The sequence below is a fragment of the Balaenoptera ricei genome, chromosome 6 (assembly GCF_028023285.1).
Source record: "Balaenoptera ricei isolate mBalRic1 chromosome 6, mBalRic1.hap2, whole genome shotgun sequence".
In the NCBI taxonomy this organism is placed as follows: domain Eukaryota; kingdom Metazoa; phylum Chordata; class Mammalia; order Artiodactyla; family Balaenopteridae; genus Balaenoptera; species Balaenoptera ricei.
In genome coordinates this window covers 118,212,236-118,224,422 of record NC_082644.1, presented here as the reverse complement: position 1 = coordinate 118,224,422, position 12,187 = coordinate 118,212,236, and the positions used below count along the sequence as shown (strand labels likewise).

Here is a 12,187-nt window from a genome sequence, read left to right as displayed (position 1 = left end):
AGCATCCTCAGAGCCCAGGACTGGCCCTGGGCTGTGGTTTCCACTGGCTCTCCATAGGGGAAGGAAGCCCAAACCACCCTAGAAAAGCACCTTCCCTTGAATATGTTTTCTCACAAATGATGGATAAAAATTTAAGCCCCCAAACAAGCTGTCCAGTAGCTTATCTGTTTTGCTAAGTAGCGTCCAAAAACAATGAAGTCATAAGCCTTGCTTGAGCCAAGAGGATACAGTAATGACTGATCTCTGGAATTCTCTATACTTCCAAACACTTGCCCGCGGCAATACGTCCATTCACTCCGATGAGCGCGTGTTCCCCATGATCGGTAGAGCTGAACGTTCTCCAAAGCTTGGAACCCAAGTCACCGTGGAGTAGCTGTATACCAGTCAAGATCCTCTGGCCTGTGGCTCCAGCTCTCAGCTGCTGGCTCACTGGCTGCCCCGTCTGGCTCCCCCCTCTGGCTCCCCCAGCTTTCTGCTAATCAACGGAATTAAACGGAACGTCTGTCATATTGAGGAATCAGAATTTTTCATGTGAAGATCTGCTTTCCTGTTTTCTTGCCAACACAACACAGGGCCTGTCCCTAGTCGTTTTTCATGCCAGGATATGATGGAAAGGAAGTGGCACTGAAAACCGGTGACTGGCCAGCTTCAGGTGGCTTTGCTTTTTAGCATGTGACTGGCCACACATCACATCAGCCTCCCTCATCCTTTATACCCAGAAGACTCTCTCGGCGGTTCTTTCAGGTGTATGTTTTCAAAAGAGTGGGGTGCTGGCTCCTGTGTCTCTCATGAGGGCAGATCTTTTCGCTGCGTCCCCGGCTGGTATATCAAGCCGTGGCTCACTGCCTTTCGCAGGCTGGTCACCCCTCAGGAGATCTCCGAGTGGAGTGAGCCGGCAGGATTCTGCAGAGCTGCGGGACCGCGCGCTTAGGGCCTGTCACGTGCCCAGGGCGCTCCCTGAGTGTGAGATGGCCGCCCCAGCACCGTCTCTGCTGAGCCGAGCCACGTGTTACTAGGTACGTGGCTTCCCCTTCCAGCCCGTTTCTCCATCCTTGTAATAAGGATCATAACAGCACTTCGTGCGGAGTAAACGAGGTGATTCAGGTAAAACCTTTAGCACCTCACCTGACCAGCAGGAAGTACTCTGTAAGAATAGCTGTCGTCGTCGTCGTCATCATCATGAGATGGTTCTTGCTGGCGCTTTGATTGTGTGATCAGGGCTGGTGTGGGGGCCATGTGCCCCCTCTCCTGACTGCTCTCCTCCCCAGCAACTTGCTCCAGCACGCCTAGATCTTCTGCAGAAATCTGCCGTCTCCAGACAGGCAGCCCCTCGTGTTATAAACTCCTCCTCAGCCCAAACAGTCTTACTCTGGCTATAAATAAAAATTCCTGCCGCGGAGCGCAGCAGCAAATCCGGGCACCAGCCAGATCCTAAAATAAACTCCAGGCTGTGGTGCAGGGGTGTTTCTGCTCAGCGGCCAGCCCTGCTTTCTCCCTGCCCGTGTGAATAAGTATGATCTTAAAGGGCCTGGAAACATTTCTCTGGGGGTCAGTGGAGACCGGGCTTGTTGACCGGTATGGGAACGAGTGTGCAGGGCAGCGCGAGGGACCGCGTCTCCCCGCCCACTGGAAGGTGATTTTCAGGCTTGGCTCCTGTCCCAGCAGGACTGCGTAGCTTGAATACCAGAGCTGCTGCAGCCTTGTTGCGGAGGGCGGGCTGGCGGGCGGGGCGGCCTGGACGCTTTGTCCAAGAGATGCGCATCTTCCTTCCCTTTTCCTTGGCGGCCGCCCCCTCCCCTGCAGTCCGCACCCTTGGTGGCCTCCCCCGCCTCCCACTTCGGACCCGCACCTGCACAGCGAGGGAAGCTTGTCCAGTACTGTCCACACCCGCAGTCGATGCTCTGCTGAGTCAGGTGATATTCTAGGCACTTTAGTTAATAACGTTAGAATCTATTCCTAAGTATTCCCTCATTCAGTAAATATGTATTGAATTAATTAATTAAATGCCTTGGCTCTGTTTTTAGAGGAGTTCCTGAGGGTATTTTGGAGGGCAGGAGAGGCTAGCTGACATCGATTGCTTGTCACACAGCAGGACTTAGGGGGCGTCTCAGTAAATCCACACAGAGACCCCGTAAGAGAAGAACTGTTGTTTTCATCGCCATTTTAAAGAGGAAGAGACTGAGGCTCCAGAACTTACTTCACCTGCCCAAGGTCACACAGGTAGAGAGAGAGCCCAGGACCCAAGCCCAGGTCTGTGTGACTAGAGAATGTGCCCTCTAGGCAATTGTTCCGCCTCCCAGAAAAGGCACTGCGTGCGTGTGTGTGTGTGTGTGTAAGTGGGTGCTTGGTTACTGCAGGGCCCACTAAAGTGCTCAACATGGGGCATGGACAAGAGGGGGGCGTCAGTGAGGACGTGTCAGGACTCCAGAGCTGGCATTTGCCTTACTTCGTTCAGGCTGCTGTAACAAAATACCAGAGTCTGGATGGTTATAATAACAAGTTTATTTCTCACAGTTCTGGAGGCTGGAAGTCCAAGATCAGGGTGCCAGCATGGTTAGGTGAGGGCCCTCTTCCTGGTCACAGATTTTTCGTTGTCCTCACATGGCAGAAGGGTGAGGCATCCCCCTGGAGCCTCTTTTCTGTGGCACAGATCCCATCATCCCTGGGGGTTAGGATTTCAACATAAGAATTTGGGGGGACGCAGACATCCCGACCATAGCAGCATTGACCATGAATCGTAAACTAGATGGAGTCATGACCAAGGGAGAGGTATCTGTTAGCACATCTCATAACAGCACCTGCGTGCTGGGAGCGAGCATCTGACAGGCCTGGGGACCGGGCTCCTGCGTGAGGCCTCAGCCACTGCCCAAAACAGGCTGGCCTCCCAGGACTGGGCCATCCCATCCCTCCATCCCTCAGCTGACGCATTTCCCTCAAGGTCTTCTCTGCGCACCTTTCCAGCCAGTGAGAGAGCCTCACTGTGAGGGGAACATCCTCCAGAGGTGAAATGGAGAGTCCCCAAAGCCAAACCCGTCACCCGTCTGCCATCCCCAGCAAGGCCAGGCCTGGATGGCTGCCCTGAGAGGTCAGGTGAAACATGGCACCTGCCGGGGGAGGGCACTATGGACGCTCAGGCCCCACAGCCCTCGGGGGGAGAGCAGCCGAGCCAGGGGTCCACCACCCCCCCCCCCCCAGCTTCTCTCAAAAGAAGGGATGTGGACAAATCGGAACCAGTAGGAATCTAAGCCTTCAGTGTCGGTACAGCACTTCCACTAATTCACCTGCCTGTGTCCAAGGGTCGACCTTGAGTTTGTGAGTTAGATGGGGAATAAAATGTGTAAAGACGAGTCGGTTCCCAGGCAGTATCCGGGGTCTGATCTAAACCAGCAGCCAGTGGGGCTCATGGGGTGAGAGGGCCTTGGCCTCACCAAGGAGGGGGGAGGAGCTCTAGACTGATCTGCACAGCCTAGGAGGGCAGGGCGGGCAGCAGGGGGACAGAGGGAGGCTGTGCCTGTCCCTTGAGTGGCAGCAGCTCTCCGTCCAGTTAACCTGTAAGCATGTAGCTTCGCAAAAACACCTAAGGGTAGGAGTGGCTTTGACCTCTGGTTAGTTTAAAACTTCATTTCTTCTTCTTCCTCCTTCTTGTCCGTGGGTTTCAGAAATCCTATGCCAAAATGCAAAGGACATTTGAGTGAGCAGTGTGCCTGTTTGTGCTGGGCGGGCTGTTGTCAAGTTCCAGCACCTGGGGTGGGAAGTGAGCCTGGCAGGGACTTCAGATTCAGGCCCTGCCTCGCGCTCCTCCCCGTTTGGCAGGTGTCGGCAAACCCTTTGCAGGACATGATGACACTATGGGATTCTTGTCCCAAAGCTCCTCCATCCCTCCTGCTGCAGCAGAGCCCAGGCCCGAGTGCGCTCGCTGGCTCCTAGGAGCTGTGGGCATCTGCTGTCACGCCCCCGCCTGACCTCAGGCCTTTCTCCCACGATGAGAATCTCTCGAAGAGCGAAAAGAGCGTAGCCTGGCGGTTCTCAGGTGGCGTCAGAGGCATCGCACTTCATTTGTTAAAAAAAGAAAGAAAACAGGTTAGGCAGAAAGGGAAATGAATTCAGAAATTTTTAGCATTTTGGTAGCACAGTTCTTTCAACCATTTTTTAAGGCTTATGCCCTTCCCTTCCAAAGGGATTTGAAGTGATTACAACATTTAAAAGGCTGCAGTGTTTGACTTCCAAGGAATAAAACCAGAGAGATTCAACAAAAACATCAAAATAAGTAAACATGACCAGGTGTCTGCCTACACGCACTGAATTTAGCCACCAGGTTCCTGGAAGGACAAGAGGCATAGATGGGGTTGCGTGGGTTTAATTTTCTGACAAAGAGGACGGGGCCCCCATGCAGTGGGGGGCGGCTTGCTCTCCTTTGGGGCTACCCGCGTCCTGCCCCTGAGGACAGGGTAGACACTGCCCCTTAGACACTGAGGACAGCACTGGTCGGTCTTCAGGCCCTTCTCAAGGGACCCGTGCCAGGGTGGGGGGACCTCAGGCCAGAGGAGCACGGGGGTGGTTTGGCCTGAGTGGTGGTCCTGGTTAGAATGACTGTGAACGGCCTGTCACGGCTCAGCTGAGTTATTAATCTAATTACTTTTTCTTTTGTCTGTTTTCTTCTTCCCATCCTCTCGTGTTCGTGTCTGTGTTCCACTCTGACTCTGTAGTATAAATCTGTGTTTAGGTCCTACTCGCAGGATTTCGTGCCTCACAGCCAAGCTTCCGTCCAGCCTTTCCTCCCGTCTACCTCCTCTTCCTCTCCACATTTCCCACCTGTGCACCAGTCTCAGAGCTCTGACTTAGCGGTGCCAACCGTAGCCAGTCCACCTCCCAGCACCCTGGACGGGCCTCTCTCATCTTCTCAGGAGAGCAGCTTTCATGGGAACACTGTCTGCCTTCCTTCCGAAACCTCTTTCACTGACTCGCCCCAGACGCCTTCGGTGAGAACTCAACACACACACGCCTCCCCATGGGGCTGCGCCTTCTGAGAAAGCCTCCGCCCTCACGAGCGGTCAAGTCTGTTGCTGGCGTGGGCCAGTCGCGGCGTGGCTGGACTGAGGGGTGCACAGGTCACCAGGTGAAACCGTAGCCCGTCTGTTTCCAGAACAGAAAATGAACCTTCTCTGCAAAGTTCCCATCAAACTAGGGATCTGATTTTCCACAAATGGGTTAGTGACCATTTAGAGACAACAGGTTGTCATAAGCATAAGATAGCAAATGCTACTGGTTTTCTGTGTGATTGGTTGTTTCTAGAGAAAGGTGCAGAGATCTGCGACAGCTCAGAAGGCAGTTGCGTGTTTAGTTGCCGAGGTGCTGAGGGTGGAGGGCCTCTTTGCTGTGCTTCGAGATGGGCTTCGCCCGGGCACAGGGAAGTGCTGCCGTGCACGTGGGCGGGGACACGGACAGGGAGGGGGCAGGGCAAGCGCAGGCACGTGCAGCCAGTGCTCCGGCCTGGAGCTGTCTTGACGGCCTGGAGCTGTCTTGACGTGTTGCCTCTCTCCCTCCATGTTTGGCCCCAGCACGGCAGAGTGGGGAGGAGTACGCCTCCCCCAGGACAGCTTGAGTGGCCCTTGACGCCTCTGGGGAAGCTCCAGCAGGAAACGTGGGTCCCCTCTGACAGAGGCAGGAGGTGGCAGAAGCAGCTTTGTTCCCCGACCCTGGGAAGGCGTCCCCGGAGAACAGAGGGCATGCCGCCGCTGCCATCCTCTCCTCCTGGTGAAAGGAGCGTCCTGGCCAGGGCCAGCCCCGTGGCGGGGGGCCATCACATGTGCGTTTCCTCTCGTCCTGTCTCCCCCAGAGCGAACGCGCCAGTGAGGGTGAATCCGTCAGTCTGTATGCCTCTGGCCAGAGCAGCGAGGAGTAAGTAACCGCGGGCTGCCTTGTGCCTGCGGCCTAGCCTGGCAGGGGTCGGGCCCTGCTTCTGTCTGGCTGAGCCTCCTGGTCACCAGCAGCCCAGCCGGGGGCCGGCTCGGCTCCGCGGGGAGAGGACAGGGCTTCCAGCGGAGCCTCCTTTGCTTTCGCTTCAGCGGTGTACTGCTCCTCCAGCCTGGCCGGTGGGCCGTCTGGAGATCACGGGAGCAGCCTGGCCTTGGCCCTGGCCACGTGTCCGGTTGCTCTCAGGGATTTCTTTCTACCCCATCTTCTGGTGTTGGGGCCCGTCTTCTGTCCCTCCCCCAGAGGCAGGGACTCCTCTTTCCCACACTGAGCCTTCCAAGCCGACATCCCCCTCCCACCCAACAAGCTCCACGCCTACAGTCCCTGCTTCCAAGGAACCTGGTGAGTCCACCAGGCCTCCCTCCTATCGTGGTTGCCCTTGTTTTACTGCCCTCCCAGAGGCAGACAGTCAAGGTACAGCAGTTCTGTTAGGCAGTCAGCTTTCCAGGTTTTGCTGCAGCAAAACATGAGCAACTGCAAAACCTTCAAAACTAATTCTCGCCACCATCCTGAGAGGGGGGCCGAGTCCCTGGAGGGGAGGTGCCATGAGGACTCCATCCTCCTCAGGGGTCAGCTCAAGGGCCCAGTCCATTAAAAGCGTGGTCACTCTCGTGAGGATGGCCCCCCAAGGGGGCCCCCATAGCACCTAGATATCCACATGAGGCAAGCCCCACTTCAGGTATTAGCACGTTGTAGAACACTGTGGAATTTTCACTCCAGTGGGTTCAGCCCCGTCCTTGGGAGCTAAGCTGTTTCTCGCCTGGTGTTCCCACCTCACCTGTCCCCTCTGGTGACCTCCCCCACCGTCGTCCAATTCAGCCTCTGCCCATGGAGTCCATTCCAGGCTGGCCTTGCAGAGCTCTCCCCTCCACCTGTGGCCCCGGGAGGTGCTGCAGTGCCCTCCGTGAGGACGTTCCGCATCTTCACACTCCCCCCACCCCACCCCGTTCTCTCGTGGCCTCGGTGGCAGACGAGGGATGCCGGGGGCCGTGTCGTCATTGAGTGGGTGGGCCCAGGTTCCTAGGAAGAAGCAAGGCTGCTGGAGGAGGGAGGGGTTGCCTTTGTGCACTCGAGCACCTAGGCCCTTGGGTGCTGAGGGCGTGCTGTGACTGGGAAGCTGGCGGAGGCCTGCTGCACTCCTGCAGGGCGTAGCGGCCAGGGCCACAGCCTTCCAGCTCGGGGGTCTGGGGCCGGGCCCTTCATTTCCCACAGCCCCTGTTTCTTCGTGTGACCGGGTGTGGTGATGTCGGCCAGCAGGCAGGGTGTTGGTCAGGGCCCGGTGAGGAAAGGCACGCGCAGCGCCTGGCGGAGCTTGGCTGAGCGGTAGCTCCTGTGACGGTCCTTTCTTCCAGGAGGTGGTTGGGATGGCTTCCTCTAGGTCGGCAGCTGACAAAGGTTATAAGTAGTGGTGCTCTCACTCTCCCCAGAGGCAAGGTGCTAGTCTGAAGAGGGCCCGTGCTTCCTGTGTAATGGACCGCGGTCACGGTTGACGTGTTTACATCTCAAGTTCCTTAGGAACTGGCACTCAAAAGCCACTTGCAGGCAGGAATGCTGGGAAGCAGAGCAGCCCGGCGGGGGCACCTGTCACACACCCAGCACTGCCTTCTCTTTTTAGGAATCACCAGCGTCGAAGGACGGACATCCCAGAGACGCCTCGTCGGCCGGCAGTGCACCTGGGAAGGAAAGCAGGGACGGCGGGGACAGGTAGGAAGTTACCCACGTGGAGCCGGGTGCCCGGAAAGCATCACGTCTGCCTGCCCAGTGAGAGCTGCCCCAGCTGCCCCTGCGGCGAGCACGCCAGGCCTGCTGGGGCTTTATGTTTACACTTGCGCTGCGCCAGATGTGTTTTTTACAAAGTGAAGGTTTGTAGCAACCCTGCATCAAGCAAGTCTGTAGGCGTCATCTTTCCAACCGCATTTGCTCACTTCATGTATCTGGTAATTCTCCCAGGATTTCACATTTTTTCATTATTATATTTGTTACGACGATCAGTGATCTTTGAGGTTACGATTGTAATTGTTTGGGGGCACCACAAACCATGCCCGTATAAGATGGCAAACAATCGATAAACGTTGTGTGTGTTCTGACTGCTCTACCAAATGGCTGTTCCCCCATCTCTCTCCCTCTCAGGCCTCCCTATTCCCTGAGACACAGTATTGAAGTTAAGCTAGTTAATAACTGCACAATGGCCCCTAAGTGTTCAAACGAAAGCAAGAGTCACACATCTCTTTCACATTTTTTTTTTGTCTGCGTTGTGTCTTCATTACTGTGCGCGGGCTTCCTCTAGTTGTGGCGAGCGGGGACTACTCTTCGTTGCGGTGTGCGGGCTTCTCATTGCGGTGGCATCTCGTTGCGGAGCATGGGCTCTAGGCACGCAGGCTTCAGTAGTTGCAGCACGCGGGCTCTAGAGCACAGGCTCGGTAGTTGTGGCGCATGGGCTTAGTTGCTCCGTGGCATGTGGGATCTTCCCGGACCAGGGCTCGAACCCGTGTCCCCTGCATTGGCAGGCGGGTTCTCAACCACTGCACTGGTTCTCAACCACCAGGGAAGTCCCTCTCACTTTAAATCAAAAGCTAGAAATGAAGCTTAGTGAGGAGGGCATGTTGAAAGCCAGGATAGGCCTAAAGCTAGACCTCTTGTACCAACCAAACAGTTAGCCAAGTTGTGAATGCAAAGGAAAAGTTCTTGAAGAAAATTAAAAGTGCTGCTCCAGTGATCGCACAAATGATAAGAAAGCAAAACAGCCTTATTGCTGGTATGGAGAAAGTTCGAGTAGTCTGGATAGACGATCAGACCAGCCCAATGTTCTCTTAAGCCAAAGTCTCATCCAGAGCAAGGTCCTAACCCTCTTCAGTTCTGTGAAGGTTGAGAGAGGCGAGGAAGCTGCAGAAGAAAATTTTGAAGCTGACACACGTTGGCTGAAGAGGTTTAAGGAAAGAAGCCGTCTCGTAATGTCGAAGTGCCAGGTGAAGCAGCAAGTGCTGATGGAGAAGCTGCAGCAAGTTATCCAGAAGATCTAGCTAAGATCGTTCATGAAGGTGCTACACTACGCAACAGATTTTCTATGTAGACGAAACAGCATTCTATTGGAAGAAGACACCATCCAGGACTTTCATAGCCAGAGAGGAGAAGTCAATGCCTGGCTTCAAAGGACAGGCTGACTCTCTCATTAGGGGCTAATGCAGCTGGCGACTTTAAGTTGAAGTCAGTGCTCATTTACCATTCCCAGAATCCAAGGGCGCATAAGAATTATGCTACATCTACTCTGCCTGTGCTCTGTAAATGGAACAACAAAGCCCGGATGACAGCACATCCATTTACAACATGGTTCACTGAATATTTCACGCCCACTGTTGAGACCTACTGCTCAGAAAAAAAGATTCTTTTAAAAATAGTACTGCTCATGGATAATGAACCTGGTGACCCAAGAGCTCTGATGGAGATGATATACAATGAGATCAGTGTTGTTTCCTTGCCTGGTAACACAACATCCATTCTGCAGCCCCTGGATCAAGGAGGAATTTCAACTCTCAAGTCTTATTACTTAAAAAATACATTTTGTAAGGCTATCAGTACCATAATTTGTGATTCCTCTCATGGATCTGGCAAAGTAAATTGAATCCCTTCCAGAAAGGACTCACCATTCTATATGCCATTAAGAACATTCATGATTCATGGGAAGAGATCAAAATATCAACGTTAACGAGAGTTTGGAAGAAGTTGATTCCAACCTTCCTGGATGACTTTGAGGGGTTCAAGACTTTAGTGGAAAAAGTCACTGCAGATGTGGTAGAAATAGCAAGAGAACTAGAATGAGAAGTGGAGCCCGAAGATGTGACTGAATTGCTGCAACCTCATGATAAAACTGTAACAGAGGAGGAGTTGCTTCTTATGGATGAGCAAAGGAAGTGATGTCTTGAGATGGAATCTACTCCCCGTGAAGAGGCAGTGAAGATTATTGAAATGACAACAAAGGATTTAGAATATTAGCGGCAGGGTTTGAGAGGACTGACTCCAATTTTGGAAGAATTTCCACTGTGAGTAGAATGCTAGCAAACAGCATCGCCTGCTCCAGAGAAAAGTGTTTGTGAGAGAAGAGCCAGTTGGTGCGGCAGACTCCACTGCGGTCTTGTCTTAAGAAATCGCTGCAGCCCCAGCCTGATCGGTCAGCAGCCGCCAGCATCGAGGCAGGCCCTCCACCCCCAGAAAGATTACAGCTCACCAGTGGCTCAGATGGGGGTTAGCATTTTTTTAGCAATAAAGCATTTTTTAATTAAGGTGTATGTACACTTTTTAAATTTTTATTGATTGATTGATTTTTAAGATTTAATTTTTATTTTTTTTGGCTGCATTGGGTCTCCATTGCTGCGTGCAGGCTTTCTCTAGTTGCGGCGAGCGGGGGGCTACTCTTGGTTGCGGTGCGCGGGCTTCTCATTGCGGTGGCTTCTCTTGTTGCGGAGCACGGGCTTTAGGCACGCGGGCTTCAGTAGGTGTGGCTTGCAGGCTCTAGAGCTCAGGCTCAGAAGCTGTGTCTCGCGGGCTCTAGAGCGCAGGCTCAGTAGTTGTGGCGCACGGGCTTAGTTGCTCCGTGGCATGTGGGATCTTCCCGGACCAGCGCTCGAACCCGTGTCCCCTGCATTGGCAGGCGGATTCTTATCCACTGCGCCACCAGGGATGTCCCTACTGTTTTTTTAGACATAATGCTATTGCACACTTAACAGACTACAGTATAGTATAAATATGCCTTTTATATGCACTGGGAAACGAAAAAAATTCATGTGAATCACCTTATTGTGATATTTGCTTTATTGCAGTGGCTGGGAACCGAGTCCACAGTATCTCTGAGATATGTGTGTACACTCTTCCCTTTATTCTGATTCTCAAAATTATGCGTGCTCAGGGTAGAGAACATGGAAAGTATAGAAACGTACAAGAAAATAAGAAAAATCACTGATAACTGCACCCCTCATAAGCCTTCCTGCTGGCACACAGGCTGCCACTGCTTCTTGAGCATCTCCACGCATACTCTTCACCTTACAAATTACCCACAACAGTGTTTTCTTTCTCAAATCCTAGGCCAACCTTCCTTCTGCCTCTTCCAAGTTCAAATGTAATAAAGGAGTGTAAAAGATTCCCCCCCACCAAACTTTTTATTGTGAGTTTCTAGAGATAGTGTGTAAATTGTATGTAGTGTGTATTTGAAAGTAAGTCACAGACATGACACTCAGCCCCTAAATATTTTAGCATGCCTCCTAAAACATTTTAGATGCCTACCTGATTACAATATGATTATCGCACCTAAGAAGACTAATAAATTCTTCACATTATCTGATATGCAAATGATCTTCCATTTCCCTAGTTCTCCCTAATATGTCTTATAAGGCTTATTTTTTGGAACCAGGGTCAATCAGGAGTCATCTCTGCATTTAGTCATACGTCTCTTTAATCTTTGGTAACATTTTCCACATTAGCATGAGTCAAACCTGCCCAGGTTTGGAAATATGTAGTAGATTTCTCCAGTCCACACATAGAAAGGATAATGTGCAGGACCTGTGAATCAGCCCTGCCACCTGCGACTTTATGTTGACTTCCCCTTCTTTGTGAAATGCTCCACAAATTCAAGCTTTTCCTCCCTCTTTAGGCTAAGGTTCGGCTACTTCTGGAGTCCTGGGTACAGAGCTAAGCAATACCCACTTGCTATTGTCAGGCCTAAACATAAATGGTTAAAGATGTGGTAAAAATAGCAAGAGACAGGAAAAAAAATAGAAAGCATTCTCTAGGGGCCTGTTGACAAGGGCTGCCTGCCCAGCCTACTCTGGCCGCCCCTCAGTACCGTCCACACGGAGTCTGATTCAGTGGCCCAGGCTCAGGTCTCCCCAAGTGTTATGGGGTGATGGGTTGTCTAGTCTATCACGCAGTAGCAGAGGCGTCTGTGCCAGACAACAGCAGCTCATGGGCTCTAGCTCCGCTGGACCCAGGGGTGCCATCTTTCAGCGTTCAGGCGGCCCCTGCACAAGAAGCAGAAGGGTGCACACGCTGACTGGCTAGGGGCGGTCACTGGGATGTTGTCCTCTTTCCACGAAGGCCAGGCCACAGACCGGACGCTGACGTGCAGTGAGTCTTCGTCCCGGGACTGCGCGTGGTTTTGCTCTGGCCCATCCGTGTTGTCTTACTGAAGGCCCGGGGGTTCTGTTTGTTTGTTTTGTTTTGATTT

At 52.9% G+C, this 12,187-nt stretch overlaps 1 protein-coding gene across 12 annotated transcripts in view; it reads left to right on the top strand.

Moving 5' to 3' along the window:
- The window catches only part of RAPGEF1 (Rap guanine nucleotide exchange factor 1), a 139,945-nt gene that overhangs the window by 110,705 nt on the left and 17,053 nt on the right, over positions 1–12,187 (top strand). For 9 of the 12 annotated variants that reach the window (XM_059925882.1, XM_059925879.1, XM_059925877.1 and 6 more), the window contains 2 exons: positions 4,707–4,979; positions 7,589–7,677. In XM_059925882.1, the coding sequence (XP_059781865.1) occupies positions 4,707–4,979; positions 7,589–7,677 (362 nt within the window). The remainder of the gene's footprint in view (positions 1–4,706; positions 4,980–7,588; positions 7,678–12,187) is intronic. The other 3 variants (XM_059925887.1, XM_059925886.1, XM_059925885.1) reach the window with 1 other exon arrangement.